Raw genomic sequence first — 19,666 nt, forward strand, 5'->3', positions numbered from 1 at the left:
AGGAACCAGACCTCCAGCTGACCACAGCCCACTCTCAACCAGGAAACAGACCTCCAGCTGACCACAGCCCACTCTCAACCAGGAAACAGACCTCCAGCTGACCACAGCCCACTCTCAACCAGGAACCAGACCTCCAGCTGACCACAGCCCAATCTCAACCAGGAAACAGACCTCCGCTCTGCTCCGCTCGCTTACCAAGAATAGGAGAGGAACTAACTGGGCCCATATTGTGTCTCCACGTCCCAGAAGGACAATAAATAAATGAGTATGTTTATAATCTCACGTAGAGGGAACAATGAAGTTGGAGAAGGAGGGGCTCAACAGTATGTTCAGTGAGGGTCTCTGACTGTCAACAAACATAAACCAGCAGTAGTCTACATGTCTACTGACACGATGAGGGCTGCCCTAAAAGCAGCCGTGAGACTCAGCACTGCAAAAGCCAGCAGCTGCTATGACTAGACCCTTTAGAAAACATGGGAGAAAATAGCCCAAATTGGGACACGTGATTTACGAGCGTCTGTATAAATAGTAAAAACCTCAATCAGATCCTAGTGAAGAGTAAACTTAGTGACTGGGACATGTAATATCTGCATCAGGGAAGGGAAGTGTTGGGACAGGACATTTAATATCTGCATCAGGGAAGGGAAGTGTTGGGACAGGACATGTGATAACTGCATCAGGGAAGGGAAGTGTTGGGACAGAACATGTGATAACTGCATCAGGGAAGGGAAGTGTTTGGACAGGACATGTGATAACTGCATCAGGGAAGGGAAGTGTTGGGACAGGACATGTGATAACTGCATCAGGGAAGGGAAGTGTTGGGACAAAACATGTGATAACTGCATCAGGGAAGGGAAGTGTTTGGACAGGACATGTGATAACTGCATCAGGGAAGGGAAGTGTTGGGACAGGACATGTGATAACTGCATCAGGGAAGGGAAGTGTTGGGACAAAACATGTGATAACTGCATCAGGGAAGGGAAGTGTTGGGACAGGACATGTGATAACTGCATCAGGGAAGGGAAGTGTTGGGACAAAACATGTGATAACTGCATCAGGGAAGGGAAGTGTTGGGACAGGACATGTGATAACTGCATCAGGGAAGGGAAGTGTTTGGACAGGACATGTGATAACTGCATCAGGGAAGGGAAGTGTTTGGACAGGACATGTGATAACTGCATCAGGGAAGGGAAGTGTTTGGACAGGACATGTGATAACTGCATCAGGGAAGGGAAGTGTTGTTCCCCTCGTTTACTAATGGGGGACAGGCATTTCTCACACGTCCTCTCTCTGACAGCCTAGGTTACGTCCTCTCTCTGACAGCCTAGGTTACGTCCTCTCTCTGACAGCCTAGGTTACGTCCTCTCTCTGACAACCTAGGTTACGTCCTCTCTATGACAGCCTAGGTGGCATATTCCTGATCATTTGTCGTTCCCGGTCGTACCCGGTCGAGTCCGGTTGTTCCCGGAAATTCCCGGGCGTTCCCGGGCGTTCCCGTCTCTTCCTTCCTGTTCACTCAGATGGATTTTCCCCGCCGGCTCTGCCTTCAGCTCAGATCTGTGGTTGATTATCTGATAAGGGGAGTTAGTGAATCTACAATCCTTGCCGCTAGTTTTCCTCCCACACAATTCAATTACAGACAACGACAGGAGAGAATGAATAACGGGGGAGAGAGAGAGAGGTATATCTTTAAATAATGACTACATCCATAATAGACGTTTGAGTGTGTGATGATACCCTATAACAACCTCCCTCTCACTACAGAAATACAGATGGGATGCTACTGTCATCAAATACATTCATCACACATAGTCGACTGCCTAGCATTCAATTGACTTTAGAAATCCATGCTTTCATCACTGAAGACTGGATGGAGTGCCAGAGCTCCAGTCCAGTAAATGACTGACAGTTAAATAAGTACAAATATTGTCACATACACCAAATAGGTACAGTGAAATGTGTTGTTTTACATGGTCAGTCATGGTAGTAGCAAATTAGGGTTAAGTGCCTTGCTCAAGGGCACACCAACATATTTTACATCTTGTCGGCTCGGGTATTCAAACCAGAGACCTTTCGGTTACTGGCCCAACACTCCAATCTCTAGACCACCCGCCGCCTCGTTACCATCATGTGCTAAACTGTAGCTGGAATAGCTCACCCAGCCCTGGTCAGAGGGACTGTACAGCTAACCTTCCTTCTTCCCAGGCAGCTGAAGATATCTTTTATTCACTCTCTCTCGGCCATCTCCCATATCTGAAGTGTTATTATATTTCACTATGAGAGATCACAATAAAGGGAGAGACAGAGTGAAAGAGAGGAATAGAGAGAGAGATAGAATGAGTGAACACGATAGAGAGCAGTATAGAGTGATAGAGAGAAAAAGAGCAAGAGAGAGAAAGAAAGAAAGAAAGAGCGAGAGAGAGAAAGAGAAAGGAGAGAGAGAAAGAGCGAGAGAGAGAAAGAGAGAAGAGCGAGAGAGAGAAAGAGAGAACGAGAGAGAGAAAAAGAGAGAGAAAGAGAGAAAGAGAGAGAGAGAAAGAGAGCAAGAGAGAGAGAGAGAGAGAAAGAGAAAGAGAGAGAGGGAGAAAGAGAGAGCGAGAGAAAGAGAGAAAGAGAGAAAGGGAGAAAGAGAGAGCGAGAGAAAGAGAGAAAGAGAGAGAGAGAAAGAGAAAGCGAGCGAGAGAGAGAGAGCGAGAGAAAGAGAGAAAGAGAGCGAGAAAGAGAGTTATAAGTGCTAAAGCTCATCATCTACCTCTCTACACGACAGTACTAGAGGGCAGCGTGACATTTACTGAGAAGGGTCATTTTTACAGAACACTGACATTTTCACACCGAGCTGTTTGGGAAACTGTACCAGAGAGCCAGAGCACCGTGCCCTGAGCTGAACCCATCCTGCCTGGCAGCGTGGCAGTGTTGCAGCAGTAGCTACGGTAACCTGGGAGGATATACCGTACACAAGGAAAGACCATGCTCAAGCTCTTTTCCTCAGACGAGCAGCAACTGCTGTTTTTATCTCCATATAACACCGTATATACGACAATGGTTTCCTGCCACCTTCACCCCTGCTAAAATGGAGGATATACTGTCTCTTTGATCACTGTTAAGTTCTGTTATGCTATAACATAGAAGAGCTTGAGAGACTGCGATGTCAAAAGATCTCATAGCTTTAACCTCTCTTGGGTCGGGGGCAGTATTTTGACGTCCGGATGAAGAAGGTGCCCAGAGTAAACTGCCGGCTACTCAGTCCCAGAAGCTAAGATATGCATATTATTAGTAGGTTTGGATAGAAAACACTCTGAAGTTTCTAAAACTGTTTGAATGATGTCTATGAGTATAACAGAACTCATATGGCAGGCAAAAACCTGAGAAAAAAATCCAACCAGAAAGTGTGGAAATCTGAGGTTTGTAGTTTTTCAAGTGATTGCCTATACAGTATACAGTGACTTAGGGTTCATTTTGCACTTCCTAAGGCTTCCACTAGATGTCAACAGTCTTTAGAACATTGTTTCATGCTTCTACTGTGAAGAGGGAGAGAATAAGAGCTCCTGGAAGTAGATGACTGAGAAAATGACATGAGCTCAGTGGCGCGCACTCCCTTGAGAGTTAGCTGTGTTCCTTTTCTTTTTTGAAGACAAAGGAATCGTCCGGTTGGAATATTATAGAAGATTTATGATAAAAACATCCTAAAGATTGATTCTATACATCGTTTGACATGTTTCTACAAACTGTAGTATAACTTTTTTTTACTTTTCGTCTCTACTCAATGCGCGAGCACAGTGGATTTGGATAACTCGACTGAACGCGCGAACAAAATGGAGGTATTTGGACATAAAGGATGGACTTTATCGAAACAAATCAACATTTATTGTGGAACTGGGATTCCTGGGAGTGCATTCCGATGAAGATCATCAAAGGTAAGTGAATATTTATAATGCTATTTCTGAGTTTTGTTGACTCCACAAAATTGGTTTTGTGACTGAGCGCCGTACTCAGATTATTGCAAAGTTTGCTTTCGCTGTAAAGCTTTTTTGAAATCTGACACAGCGGTTGCATTAAGGAGAAGTGTATCTATAATTCTTTGAATAACAGTTGCATATTTTATCAACGTTTATGATGAGTATTTCTGTAAATTTATGTGCTCATTCACCGGAAGTTTTGGGAGGCAAAACATTTCTGAACATTACACGCCAATGTAAAATGGGGTTTTTGGATATAAATATGAACTTTATCGAGCAAAACATACATGTATTGTGTAACATGAAGTCCTATGAGTGCCATCTGATGAAGATCATCAAAGGTTAGGGATTCATTTTAGCTGTATTTCTGTTTTTTGTGACGCCTCTCCTTGCTTGGAAAATGGCTGTGGGGTTTTTCTTGTCTAGGTGCTATCCTAACATAATCTAATGCTATGCTTTCGCCATAAAGCCTTTTTGAAATCGGACAGTGTGGTTGGATTAATGACAAGATTATCTTTAAAATGGTGTATAATACTTGTATGTGTGAGAAATTTGAATTATGAGATTTTTGTTGTTTTGAATTTGGCGCTCTGCTATTTCACTGGCTGTTGGCGAGGTGGGACGCTACCGTCTCACATACCCTAGAGAAGTTTTAAGCGGACCATATCTGAAAGAATTCAACCAGCAGTGATTCTTAAATGATTGACATGTTGTTTAAACATATAAGTAACACACGTTTGTAATGCAATGCAAAACAAAGGCTGTAGTAAAACATAATGTTTCTAATAACTGGTTTTTACCTGGTTTACCTACACAAATACACCAGCCAGGTCCTTGAAGAAATCAGTAGAATTGGGAGCACAATTACCATACACTGTACCGTCCTCATTGACTGAAACCCTGCTGAGAGTGAATGGTGGAGGGAGGCCTGTTCAAAATAAACAAGCTACGGTACACTTTAAGGGCCATCAGTGCTCTCAGTATCCCACCCACAGCAGAGGGCCCAGAGCCGGATAAATACATCCTCACAGACCAGAGGAGGCAAAGAGAGACACACCAGCAGAATAAATGCTTTTGTAAAAGGCAGACAGTCTTGATAATGAGCCTACTGACATTGCAGTCATTGATTTGTCTTATTTGAAAGATGCCACAATGTAGGCCTATGAATGGCCAGTTCAGTGCAGGTAGCTAAGTATCAAGTAATAAAAAAAAAAATGAATGCAAAAATGTAAAATGACATTATAAAGGATAATTGATTGCTACCTGACCTGTTTATCCTGTGTATGAGGGAACAGCTCGTCATCTCCCATCATAAAACACTTGATAGGATCAGCTCAGTCAGAACAGCAGGTTATCTGCAGTTTTACTGCCCTGCAGTACAATCTAGTACAATATTGACAGTCCAAGCCAAGGACATAATGTAACCGATTGTATTTTTGTTCTCCACTGCTGTTTGTCCTTGACATACCAAGTCCAGCATTCTCAAGGATGGACAAAACATCTGATGAATGACACTGACTCTGGCCTTTGAAAAAAAGCCTTGGTCCTACACTCTGTACAACAAACTGTTCTTTCAAGGATTCAGTCTTTTTTTCAACTTAGTGTAATTTTCCTGACTGTACTAACTATGTCACAGTATATTTTTTAGATACCAAATGTTTCTCAAACATCATTCTGTTTTTCATTTACACTTAGATGATTAAAAAAATCACAATTGTAAAAAACTTTAACTTCGATTTCTGTCAAATTCCATATTCAAGGAGAGAGAGGCCAACATCCACACGGCCCCTCCGTATTTCCTAATCCACAAGACTCTGAGCTGCTTCCAGATTGGCCCGGGCACCTGCTGGCCCCATGGATGTGTTCCTGCTCTCCCAATCCCCTTACACAGCCTCCTGCGTCAGCCACCGCCACACTTCAGCCTCCAGGTCCCTCCAGGGCCCCACCATGCAGGCTTTAACCTCGAAAGGCAAAAAAGCAGGGGACCGAGAAATTAAACTCTCAGCCACGTTGCCTTATCAAAGACAGATCTGAGTCAGCTGGCGAGATTGCAGGGGACCCTTGTCAATGTCGCACAGGCTGAGGAATAGGGTGGATGGTTGAGGCCTTAACCCGCATGTTGACACTCTGTTGTGTATGTGTGTGTGTGTGTGTGTGTGTGTGTGTGTGTGTGTGTGTGTGTGTGTGTGTGTGTGTGTGTGTGTGTGTGTGTGTGTGTGTATATCACAGTATCTCTACTTGCACATTCATCTTCTGACATCTACCATTCCAGTGTTTAATTGCCATATTGTTATTACTTCGTCACTATGGCCTATTTATTGCCTTACCTCTCTTATCTTACCTTATTTGCACACACTGTATATAGACTTTTTCTACTGTATTATTGACTGTATGTTTGTTTATTCCATGTGTAACTCTGTGTTGTTGTTTGTGTCAAACTGCTTTGCTTTATCTTGGCCAGGTCGCAGTTGTAAATGAGAACTTGTTCTCAACTGGCCTACCTGGTTAAATAAAGGTGAAATAAAAATAAATAAAAAAATATAAAAAAGACTACCCAGCTAATTAGTTAAGTTAGCTGCGTTCTTCTTTGCATGTGATTAGCTGTGGTTTTGGGGGCAGCGAGGCAGACAGGGCTGACTGTCAGGCATCGTTCGGGGCTTAAATGCCCCACGAGAGCATTGCGACCAACGCAGCCACAGGGCTCCTTGATGAGGTGGTTATCGTGCATCTGGTACTTTTGATGATCTTCTGATCTTGACAAAACAACTTTCGTCATGTCGTTATCATGATAAAAATAAGTTGCGATAGACATAACGAGGGACATTTTATTTTAATTCATATGTCCTCGATGGACTACCGTAGCTGCTGAGAAACCACGATGAAACAAAAAACTAAACAAAGATGACTCCTCCTGCCAGCCTCAGCAGCACCAGTAGGGCGGGCACAGATTGGGATTGGTACCAGTGCCAGGCTGTGTTTACCAGACCCAATTGCCTACTGGTGGCATTTCATAGGTAGGACTGCCAATGGTCCGATGGCTTGCAGGTAAACTAACATTACCTATGAATCTTCAAGAGAGACTTGTGTGGTTCAGGCCAGAGCAGGTCTACTAGCTTACAGGGGGGGGGGTGGGGCCAGGCTCGGAGTAATAAGTACTTTTAATACGATCAGTAATGGTAAGTGATGTCATAGGGTGAACTTCAAAACAAGGAAGTGTTCCTTCCAGTTAAAAAAATATTGATTGAAAACTGAGAGAGGAGGGGTTAGAAACCTTAATGTGGGATTTATGGCCGATTCTCTGACATGACAATATTCGACTTACAATTACTACCTCATTAAAACAATCATTTGTAACTAAGTAAAACCTGTTGTGAAAACATGTCAATCAATCAAACAGAGTTTTATAGACCACCGAGAAGATGAGCCGCAGGTCTCCTGGAGCTGAAGTTACACTGACGACATAGGAACAGAGAAAATAGTGTGTTTTTTTAGATAATGCGTGTGACAGTGAGTGAGACAGGGAGTGTGTGTGAGACAGGGAGTGTGTGTGAGACAGGGAGTGTGTGAGACAGGGAGTGTGTGTGAGACAGGGAGTGTGTGAGACAGGGAGTGTGTGTGAGACAGGGAGTGTGTGTGTGACAGGGAGTGTGTGTGAGACAGGGAGTGTGTGTGTGACAGGGAGTGTGTGTGAGACAGGGAGTGTGTGTGTGACAGGGAGTGTGTGTGAGACAGGGAGTGTGTGTGTGAGAAAGTGTGTGTGTGACAGGGAGTGTGAGTGAGACAGGGAGTGTGTGTGTGAGAAAGTGTGTGTGTGACAGGGAGTGTGAGTGAGACAGGGAGTGTGTGTGACAGGGAGTGTGTGTGTGAGAAAGTGTTTGTGTGACACAGAGTGTGTGTGAGACGGAGTGTGAGTGAGACAGGTTGTGTGTGTGTGTGACAGGGAGTGTGAGTGAGACAGGGAGTGTGTGTGTGAGAAAGTGTGTGTGTGACAGGGAGTGTGAGTGAGACAGGGAGTGTGTGTGACAGGGAGTGTGTGAGTGACAGGCCTGCTCTACTCTATTATGTGAGCTGTAGATAGGAGGCATCCAGCCTGGCTGCAGCAGCCTTACACTGACCCAATAACTACACTGACCCAATAACAACACTGACCCAATAACTACACTGACCCAATAACAACACTGACCCAATAACAACACTGACCCAATAACTACACTTACCCAATAACAACACTGACCCAATAACAACACTCTAAAGCTCAGTGGCAGCCTGGCTGCAGCAGCCTTACACTGACCCAATAACAACACTGACCCAATAACTACACTGACCCAATAACAACACTGACCCAATAACAACACTGACCCAATAACAACACTCTAAAGCTCAGCTAGAACTCATCCCTCTCCCCCTCAGGGTGGCAAGCGAGGGGAGAAAACACAGCCTTTTAACTCCATAGGCAATCCTAAATCCTCCACTTCACTCACAGTACTGTAGCTCCAGCCAAGAAATATATTGAAAAGATTGGGTGTTCAAAAGCCACAGCATTGAGGAGGCAGGGAGATGCTTAACATCTTGTTCTTGTAGTCCAACTGTTAAAAGATCAACCCAATTAACAGTCTCCACAACAAACATCTGGAGCCGCAGGAAATGGATAGACGTGGTGCTGAACGAACACAGACAGGAAACAGAGGTCAAACACACACTACAGACTGAGGCCAGGCAGGACGATTTCACCAAGTTATTTATTAAAATAGGACACTTTTATATAACAATGTTTCTGTCAGAACACTAAGTTCTCACCACTTTATTTTGAGCCCATCCCTATGGCAACTGTAGAATCTGTCTCCAGACGGGAAATCGGGAGTGAAGGAGGGCCTAGTCTGGGAGGGAGGAAGGGACCTAGTGGTGGAGGGAAGCACCTAGTGGGGGAGGTGAGACCTAGTGGGGAGGGAGGGTCCTAGTGGGGGAGGTGAGACCTAGTGGGGAGGGAGGAAGGGACCTAGTGGGGGAAGGAAGGAAGGGAGGGATGAGGGACCTAGTGGGAGAGGTGAGACCTAGTGGGGAGGAAGGAAGGGACCTAGTGGGGGAAGGAAGGAAGGAAGGGAGGGATGGATGAGGGACCTAGTGGGGGAGGTGAGACCTAGTGGGGAGGGAGGGACCTAGTGGGGGAAGGAAGGAAGGGAGGGATGAGGGACCTAGTGGGAGAGGTGAGACCTAGTGGGGAGGAAGGGACCTAGTGGGGGAGGGAGGGACCTAGTGGGGGAGGGAGGGACCTAGTGGGGAGGGAGGAAGGGACCTAGTGGGGGAGGGAGGGACCTAGTGGGGGAGGGAGGGACCTAGTGGGGGAGGGAGGGACCTAGTGGGGAGGGAGGAAGGGACCTAGTGGGGGAGGGAGGGACCTAGTGGGGGAGGGAGGGACCTAGTGGGGGAGGGAGGGACCTAGTGGGGAGGGAGGGACCTAGTTCTATTACACTGTAAATGAAAGGGACTAGAACACTTTACACAATCAAACATCTGAACTTTTAAGAACCAGTGTCATAATATGATCTTAGTTGGATGCCGCCGTGATGACGTCAAGTGTCTTCATGTTGAAAATACCTCTTTTGGTCTCATGGTACCATTACATTCCTCCTCTTCTGAGAATTAAAAATAACCACCAGGAGATCCCAGAATACTACAGCCCCACAGCCATCTGCTGCAGCTAGGGCAGGGTAGGGCAGCAAGCCTGGACAAGTCAGCCAGCCAGCCCCCAGAATAGTCTCCGGTGCGTTAAACACTGACACTGTGTCAGAGCCTGTGAATGACCTAATCAGTGTTTCCCCTAACACATCTTTATTTGGGCAGCCACCCAACCAGGCAAGGTCATCTCTCCCCCACTTTAAACTATTTGAATATGATTGGTTTCAATTGGATATGTGGGTGTAGGCAGCTCTGGGTTTTTCCTTCAAGGTTCTTTGTGATCAGTCTACTGTATATAAAACAAGGGGGGGGGAAACACTGCCCACAAAACATCAGTGTTTCTTTTGTGATCAACCATTGAGATTCAAGGAGGCCTGTGTTCCTAACGGTCCATTCTTCTCTCTGGAATTGAGCGCAATCTGAATCCTCTACCTTGCTCTCTGAAGAGGGCACTTGGTCACCAACACCTTATGTAAGGAGTCAAAAGCATGGGAGTGGTGTAAGCATAGGCTAAACATGATTCCCAGTTCCCACCATATTTCCTTTCTCTCACCCCTTATCTTTTAATCCATACGGCAGAGTGAAGAGTACACACTGTCTTCAAAGAGAAGGGTAAAGAATTGGATGGCAGCCCGACTCTCTCTTCCCAGGTCAAAGAGGTTGTTAGTTGTTGCTATGCAGAGATAGACTGCCACCTACTGGACTGGTCTGGTCACAGCTGTAATTTTCCTTTCTAGCATTAGAGGGCGCTTGTCAAACTACTGAACATAGCTTTTTACAATGAGGCAAAGTGATCAGACTTTCTAAACAGAAAAAGTTGCACATACATAAAGTTCTCAAATCTCTCCAGTTAAAAACATTTAATCACACAGTTCAACACAGACCACAGCGATAAAGGAGTGAGAAATGGGTTGGGAAGTAACACTCTTAGGAAGGAAGAGAGGGCCAATCATATTCACCATAATGAATCTATCACTGTCACTCACCGCTACTGTCAACTATTCATGCACATCAACACTGACAAAAACAAATGGGCAGATTCACACTAATTTACTCACACTGAAAATTAACAATGAAAAAGGCATTAATTCCAGGGATTTTTTTTAGGACCAAAGATCTTGTCAAGTGGTTAATTAATCTGATTTTTTAGGACTAAATGATAACATTTTAGTTCCTTATATAGGACAGAATGCATTAAATCTCCACTTGTTCCAAACTAACAGATGACCAATGAGATTACTGATATTGTTTGCAGTCAATCAATGGTAAATGAATCTATGCGGTACAGACTGGACCATGCTACTGTGTACTGCTGCCAGACAGACATCCCTGGATCGAGATTAAAGCTCTTAGTCACATCCATTCTCCATCTGATAAGACTAGGCCCGTCTCACTGTCCCTCACTCTAAATAAATATCTAGAAATCTATCGCTAGCTATATTTGTGTGCATATTGGTTACCCATAAAGGAGCAGGAGGAAGTTACCCCCTAGACACTGATCTAAGGTCAATTGTACATTTCTTCCATCTAATAGGATTGGAGAAGCTGGTTGAAGGATGAGCTGATCCCAGATCTGTGCTTACTGGGCAACTTCTAACCCGGTGAAGGTATATATACACACCTAGGCCTATATGTGAATATGTACAAACAGCGCAGCAGTTATTCTTCTATGTTCTAGGTATGTCCAGCAGGTGTGCATCATCTGAGCTTGGGGAAGATCCTGATGAAGAGGATCATACTGATGAAAGTGAAGGAGACCAGGATGAGCATCAGCCACAGGGTCCAGTTGACCGACTTCTTGGTGTGCTGCTCCAAACGCTCCGACTCAACCTTCAGCTTCTCGAAGTTGGTGTCTGCCTGCCGCATAGACTGGGTCAGGGTCTGAGTGAGAGAGGAGAAAAACATACCTATTAGATCAGATCCTCTGCTGTGGCTGAAGGATAGACTAGGTCAGAGAGACAGGATACTATGAATATTTCTGCTGTGGCTGAAGGATAGACTAGGTCAGAGAGACAGGATACTATGAATATTTCTGCTGTGGCTGAAGGATAGACTGGGTCAGAGAGACAGGATACTATGAATATTTCTGCTGTTGCTGAAGGATAGACTGGGTCAGAGAGACAGGATACTATGAATATTTCTGCTGTTGCTGAAGGATAGACTGGGTCAGAGAGACAGGATACTATGAATATTTCTGCTGTGGCTGAAGGATAGACTGGGTCAGAGAGACAGGATACTATGAATATTTCTGCTGTTGCTGAAGGATAGACTGGGTCAGAGAGACAGGATACTATGAATATTTCTGCTGTGGCTGAAGGATAGACTAGGTCAGAGAGACAGGATACTATGAATATTTCTGCTGTGGCTGAAGGATAGACTGGGTCAGAGAGACAGGATACTATGAATATTTCTGCTGTGGCTGAAGGATAGACTGGGTCAGAGAGACAGGATACTATGAATATTTCTGCTGTGGCTGAAGGATAGACTGGGTCAGAGAGACAGGATACTATGAATATTTCTGCTGTGGCTGAAGGATAGACTGGGTCAGAGAGACAGGATACTATGAATATTTCTGCTCTGGCTGAAGGATAGACTTGGTCAGAGAGACAGGATCGGTTTCCATATGACACTCAATGATGATCTGATTTGATATATCAGAAATGGATGCCCATTTAAACAAACTGGTTCGGAGCAATGTTCCCTCTACATGTTTTTGTCACTGAGCAAATTTCAGGTTTTGTGAGCGGAAACTTAAAAGTGGTGAGAATTCTGTACAACTGAGGCTGTACCCACTTTAGTGGCCTTCCCTGTGGCTCAGTTGGTAGAGCATGGTGTTTGCAACGCCAGCATGGTGTGTGCAACGCCAGGGTTGTGGGTTCGATTCCCACGGGGGGCCAGTACAAAAAATGCATGAAATGAAATGTATGAAATGTATGCATTCACTACTGTAAGTCGCTCTGGATAAGAGCGTCTGCTGAATGACTAAAATGTAAAATGTACTATGAATATTTCTGCTGTTGCTGAAGGATAGACTGGGTCAGAGAGACAGGATACTATGAATATTTCTGCTGTGGCTGAAGGATAGACTGGGTCAGAGAGACAGGATACTATGAATATTTCTGCTGTGGCTGAAGGATAGACTAGGTCAGGGTGAACATAGACAAGACTTCTTCTGTGAAACTTTAAGGGGCTGTCGCCAAACACTTGCACTTTTCATAAGAGACTTTACTGGCCTTTGAAATGCATAGTGATGCATATTTTTGTCCAAAAATGGATTGACCCTGGAAATGAACCCTCCTTCCATTTAGACTAGGGGAATTCCAGGCCTCATAGCAGCAGCTGTTAAATCATATATCCCATAAGTTATTCAAGCGCTTTAGTTCTGGAATGTTTCTTATGTAATACCGCCACCTTCTGGATGGATAGCAAAACACTTTTCTGTCAACCAGAATAGAAGCTTTTGCTGAATTCCAAGGATCATATACATTTTAAGTAATATGGAAATAGCTCCAACTTGTTAGTCTGATAAGTTTGGTGAAATTCTCGCCATATTGGATACACCTGTCCAATCCTTTGAGATCTGCAGGAGTGTTAGGCGGCAGGTAGCCTAGTGGTTAGAGCCTAGTAACCAAATAGGTTGCAAGATCGAATCCCCGAGCTGACAAGGTAAAAATCTGTCGTTCTGCCCCTGAACAAGGCAGTTAACCCACCGTTCCTCAGTAGGACATCATTAAAAAATAAGAATTTGTTCTTAACTGACTTGCCTAGTTAAATAAAGGCAAAAAAAATAAAATAACAAAATAACAAAGTGTTAGGCACTAAAACCCCGGGGGGATTATCGTCATTCTTCTAACTCTACAAGTGCAGAGAGAGTCTTCCTGTTGTCTGACCTGAGAATGAGGCTAAGGGTGGAATTGTAATTCAGCATAGAAACTGTTCAGCAGAGCTTTTCTTCTACCACACCTGGTTGTCCTGTTTGATAATGTTCTGGGCCACCAGCGTGTTGTTCTTCAGGTTGCGCGCCAGGTTCAGCATGTCTTCAGCCAACTTTTCCTGTAGGTTGTGATGGTGCTGTAGCACTGCATCCAGCTCAGCTGCTGACTGCCTTTCATCCAGCACCAAACCCCTGGCAGGGGAGGGATTTGTTTTATTGATTGATTTGATTGTGGGTATAAAACAGACAAAATGTGAAATCGTACATTTGGTAAGTCCGGTTTCACATTTTAGAGCAGAGCAAGAGGAAATGAGGTTTTAATGTTACCTTCTGTTTCGCAAGTCTGTTTCCAAATTTCCTGTTTAATTACAGAGAAAATAATTACACTTTAAAATGGTCATAATATTGTACATTTGAATATATATATAAAAAATAAACATGTTTACCTTTGTTCGACAGACCCTATAAAGAAACAAATGCAATAAAACAGTTAGCAGAAATAGCACTTTATAAAGACGACAAATCATGTCTATTAAACAAACTGTAAAATTCTCAAAGTAAAAAACAGACTATTGAGACCCATCCATCAGTGATAGACAGTATGAGGTTATCTTACAGTGCCTAACAGCTCGTTCCTCATCTCCCCTGTGCACCGGGCTTTGGTCTGCATGTGAACTGTCTTACTGGCTGGCATCCTCTCATTGGCTATGGTGGGTGTACGTCCAGGAGCTAGGAACTGATTGGCCAGGGCTTTTTCTGTCCCTGACTATAAAAGAACATAGGCAGCGTATCCTTAGCTCAAGTGAAGAAAACATTAAAAACAAACTTTGGTGAGAAGAAAACACTTGTATAATGTAACGCTAATAGGTTCAAACAGATTTTAAAAAAATCACTTTTAGCTACGTATCAGAATGAAATCCAGTGCATTATACTAACCAGTTTCTCTGCTTCTAGAAGTCCTTTCAAGAAGTCAACCTTTCGTGTGTAGTCTGTCATCACCTCTACTGTGGGTTTGCTGAAGGGAGAGATGGAAAATAAAGAATGAATATTTAAAAACAACGATTTCCTCAGGGGGACATGAATTGGGCTAATACAGATCATTCGGAAAGTATTCAGTCCGATTCTTTCCACATTTTGTTACTTAACAGCCTTATTCTAAAATAGATGAAATCCCCCCCCCTCTCAAATCGACACAATACCTCATAATGACAAAGCAAAAACAGGTTGAGAAACGTTTGCGAATGTATTAAATACCTTATTTACATAAGTATTCAGACCCTTTGCTATGAGACTCGAAATTGATCTCAGGTGCATCCTGTTTCCATTGATCATCCTCAACATGTTTCTACAACTTGATTAGAGTCCACCTGTGGTAAATTAAATGGACATGATTTGGAAAGGCACACACCTGTCTATATAAGGTCCCACAGTTGACAGTGAATGTCAGAGCAAAAACCAAGCCATGAGGTCGAAGTAATTGTCCGTAGAGCTCAGAGACAAGATTGTGGCGAGGCACAGGGTACCAAAACAATGTCTGCAGCATCGAATGTCCCCAAGAACACAGTGTCCTCCATCATTCTTAAATGGAAGAAGTTTGGAACCACCAACACACTTCCTAGAGTTGGCAGCCCGGACAAACTGAGCAATCGGAGGAGAAGGGCTTTGGTCAGGGAGGTGACCAAGATTCCAACAGTCACTCTGACAGAGCTCCAGAGTTCCTCTGTGGAGATGGGAGAACCTTCCAGAAGGTCAACCATCTCTGCAGCACTCCACCAATCAGGCCTTTATGGTAGTGTGACCAGACGGAAGCCACTCCTCAGTAAAAAGGCACCTAAAGCAGGGGTTCTTAAACTTTTTCAGCCTGGGACCCAAATTAGAAGTTCTGTGTTTAGGAACATATGCAACTATACATAAATATTGGTACATTTCATTGCCCTTATGCATAACAACAGATGCAATATAGACAAAAACAAATAATAACAAAAGTAAATGGCCATATAATTAGCTATTCATGTTTATTTTCCCCCATTAAAAACTCTTACATATCTGTCTAGGTTGGAACTGTTGCTGTTAAAATTCCAAAAATCATTTTCATTCTGAACTGGAACAAACTGATTGATCACATCACACATATGAATAACAGAATACACACAGGCTTTTTGATAGTGCAACACTAAGTAACAGTACAGATGAAAAATGATCAGGCCTACTGTACATCTCACTGTACAAATGATCAGGCCTACTGTACATCTTACTGTAGAAATGATCAGGCCTACTGTACATCTCACTGTAGAAATGATCAGGCCTACTGTACATCTCACTGTAGAAATGATCAGGCCTACTGTACATCTTACTGTAGAAATGATTGTCAAAAGAAAGTCTAGGTTGGAACTGTTGCTGTTAAAATAGAAATCATAGTTTTTATTCTGAACTGGAATAAACTGATTGATCCAGGCTGTATCACATCCGGACATGAGTCCCATAGGGCGGCGCACAATTATCCCAGCGTCGTCTAGGTTTGGCCGGGGCAGGCCGTCACTGTAAATAAGAATTTGTTCTTAACTGACTTGCCTAGTTAAAAGGTTCAATTTAAATAAATACAAATATTTCAAAAAACAATCACATGTATGTAGATCAGAAAACAAAAACACACACTCTCCTAATGAGAGGTGTGTGGCTGGTTGAAGTTTTCAACAAGCATGTCTATTCTGGGATCAGTTTGACAGTACAACACTGCTCAGCATTGACACTGTTTCTGTACTTGTTTTTTTATTTTTTAAGTAATCCAGAGTTGAGAACCCTGATTGACATAGGTATGTGGGGCTGAACTGGACCAGGACATCTACTGCTTTCTCAGTTAGGCAGGAGATCACTTCCTGCTGTAGATGAGCAACCCAGAACTGTGTGTGTTTGCCTCAAAAAGTATCTTGCTTCAATAAAAATGACGACTTGTATTTTAACAGCATCGGTTCCAACCTAGACTTGTTTTCAACAATAATTTCTACAGCAAGATGTACATTTTTCATCTGTACTGTTAGTTAGGGTTGCACTATCAGTAGCTAGCTTGCTTTGGCTAACGTTAGCTATTAGCTGTGTACAAGGCCAGGGGATTGTTTGAAAGAGAAACTCACATCTACTACTATGAGATAATACTCCCTTATTTCTGTTTATCATCACCTGTTATAAAATGACAACAATGCCTTGCTAGCTGACTTAATTTTCCACTGTCGAAGCACTGATTCCTGAAGCATTCTGCCCCGTTCTGAAAGAATTCCCTGGGTATACCGTCATGCTGTGGATGTTTGGTCAGGATGTGTCGTTATATGAATTTGTTCGTTTTGATTGACTCATTACTAAGCACTTCACTGCACAAAACACATTGAGGGAGCACCTCGTTATTTCTCAAAGTTTGTATGAAAGAGAGAAACTCAGATGTATTGGCTTTTCATGACGATTGAGCTCAATCAGAACTTGTTTCGAGCATGAGTCCATTTGGTGACGTCGGTGAGTGTGAATGACAAGTCAGTGGCTGACAGCGCATCATCTGCAGCTGAACCACAGCGCTGCAGTGTGTGTCACCGAGTGATCTTCAAAAAAAACTCCAGAAAAAAAGATCTGGTAAACCGCGAAGCACACGGGCATCTCCTTCTCCCACAGCTGCCAAACTCAACAGAGAGCGCACTGAACAGAGACCACAGTTGCACTTGGCCAAATCAATTCCAGTAATTCATTAAATAATTATACATTTACTCTGACACGTTGCGATCCATACTTTCAGAAAGGTCCACCTAAAGGACTCTCAGACAATGAGAAACAACATTCTCTGGTCTGAGGAAACCAAGGTGGAACTCTGTGGCCTGAATGCCAAGCGTCACATCTGGAGGGAACATGGCATCATCCCTATGGTGAAGCATGGTGCTGGCAGCGTCATGCTGTAGGGATGTTTTCAGCCGCAGACTACTCAGGATCGAGGGAAAGATGAATGGAGGAAAGTACAGAGAGATCCTTTATGAAAACCTGCTCCAGAGGGCTCAGGACCTGAGACTGGGGCAAAGTTTAACCTTCCAACAGGACAACGACCCTAAGCATACGGTCAAGACAGAGAGATCTTTTATGAAAACCTTCGGGACAATTCTCTGAATGCCCTTGAGTTGCCCAGCCAGAGCCCAGACTTGAACCCGATCGAACATCTCTGGTGAAGCCCTGAAAATAGCTCTGCAGCGAAGCTGCCCATCCAACCTGACAGAGAGGATCTGCAGAGAAGAATGGGAGAAACTCCAAATTCTGGTGTCCCATTTTTTATTTGTAATAAATTAGTAGGAAATTCTTAACCTGTTTTTGCTTAGTCATTATTTGTATACTGTGAGTAGCTTGTGTGGAAAAAACAATTTAATCAATTTTAGAATAAGGCAGTAACGTAACAAAATGTGAAACAAAAGTCAAGGGGTCTGAATACTTTCAAAACGCAGTTCCCTTCAAGTACAAGCCAATCAATAATATATATTTTTTAAATCATAAATATCTGCATTATCATAATAGCAGTTTATCTGACCGCTTGATTGAGGTGAAAGGATCACCTTTATATAAAATCAGAAACAATAAATACATGTAAGATTTAGTTGAGAGAGAGGTTAGTTAGGTAAGTATTAAGTAAGTTCAAAGTCTGGCATTGCCCTGTTTTAACAATGTTACATTGCCCACAAAATCTACCTAAGTTTGTGTTGTATTGTGAAGACTACAATACTGTACTGTTAGACAATAAAGTAAACTGTTTACGTTTAAACTTTGACACTCATAGGTAAAAGGTCTCAGCCTAGATATACCTTGGACTTTTCCTCAAAGCCACCAACATCTCTTCAAGAGCACCAACATACTAGAAGGAAAGAGCAAAAGTCAAGACCTACAGTTAGGTAGAGTCATAATAGGGATGGCATTTAGAGAGACAATTTCCAAGTTTCTTAAAAACATGGGAACACAGTTTGAGCAGCTATGCAGAAAACAACAACTAGTAAGCAAAATATTCTTTGCAAACGATGACAAAGGCAGGCTATTCGGGGGGGGGGGTGTAACTGTTAGCTGGAACGGTAACTAGTTAGGCTTTCTGAAGGGAGGGGTCAGCTGTAACGTTAGCTAGTTGCCATCAAAACATATGACTGATTGGAAAGGCCTGAACGTAATCTTCTAGCGAACACAATCAGATAAAAAAATAAATTCGCTGGGAAAAGTGTAACTTAGAATTACTGTAGTTCGCTACACAACCTTGTCAAATGATTTAACGTTAGCTTGCCAACTAAACCAAGGTGTGAGATGATCATGGCTAGTTACATAGATCTTTCGCAAGATTCATTGACCTGTCGTATTTAGATTATAGCTAATCTTATAATATAAAATGGTATAAATAAGTCATGTGTGCTTGCATTAGCTAATACTGTTAACTACTACGATTAGCTACTAATTTGCTAGAAAATACAGTCAGTTGTAGTATAGTTAGCCAACTTGCTCGTTCCAAGTTGCTGACGACGTGGCTATCTAGCATGCTAACCTACTGACAAGCTAACGCAACGTTAGCAGACACTGTCAACATCATTTGACAGGACATTCGTTTCTCATTGACTGTGTTTGAAGAAGGTTGCATTGGTCAACGACTACAACGTCTAAATGTCTTACCTTTTCCAACCTCCATTCCGTTTCCACTCGCTTCTCCGAAGCTATAGATTCGCAGCGGGACAATAATCGGATAAAATTGATTTCTAACCTAGACGAAGCCATGTTTGAATATGACAGGGTGTCGCAAAGATTTTGCGGAAGTAGTACCGTTTCCACTAGTTACCACATGTATATCGGAAACATTAATTAAAGTTAAAATAAATTACAAATTTAAGTTTACGGTTAGACATAAGGTTAGCAGAGTGGTTTGGGTTTAACATATTTAAATAATATACATTTTTGTTCTTCGGTGGATTTTTTTTTATGGCGATTTACGAGGATAAATTGTAGACATAGGCGGGGTTGATGAGTTTGTGTCTGTGGTAACTAGTGACGACCACACAAAACCCTAGAATAAACGTTGCACATTTACCACGTTTTGTCTTTAAAAAAT

General features: G+C 43.1%; 1 protein-coding gene across 1 annotated transcript; it reads right to left on the reverse strand.

The window, feature by feature from the left end:
* Window positions 1–10,477: 10,477 nt before the first annotated feature.
* Window positions 10,478–19,387, reverse strand: use1 (unconventional SNARE in the ER 1 homolog (S. cerevisiae)). The gene is made up of 8 exons (XM_014123462.2): window positions 19,234–19,387; window positions 18,390–18,439; window positions 14,503–14,581; window positions 14,183–14,332; window positions 14,013–14,028; window positions 13,894–13,924; window positions 13,596–13,758; window positions 10,478–11,513 (listed from the first exon to the last, which is right to left on the reverse strand). The coding sequence occupies exons 1-8, from the start codon at window positions 19,333–19,335 to the stop codon at window positions 11,331–11,333; spliced, it is 774 nt and encodes a 257-aa protein (XP_013978937.1). The 5' UTR covers window positions 19,336–19,387; the 3' UTR covers window positions 10,478–11,330.
* Window positions 19,388–19,666: the final 279 nt, after the last annotated feature.

Source organism: Salmo salar, chromosome ssa10, assembly GCF_905237065.1.
Source record: "Salmo salar chromosome ssa10, Ssal_v3.1, whole genome shotgun sequence".
Classification (NCBI taxonomy): domain Eukaryota; kingdom Metazoa; phylum Chordata; class Actinopteri; order Salmoniformes; family Salmonidae; genus Salmo; species Salmo salar.

Bases quoted from the DNA above. Each gene is read 5' to 3' on its own strand.
- use1 (XM_014123462.2), bottom strand. From the start codon at position 19,335: ATGGCTTCGTCTAGGTTAGAAATCAATTTTATCCGATTATTGTCCCGC. The intron at 14,333-14,502 runs GTTAGTATAATG...GTTCTTTTATAG, and splicing joins TTCTAGAAGCAGAGAAACTG to TCAGGGACAGAAAAAGCCCT. The intron at 11,514-13,595 runs GTGTGGTAGAAG...TCTCTCACTCAG, and splicing joins TTATCAAACAGGACAACCAG to ACCCTGACCCAGTCTATGCG.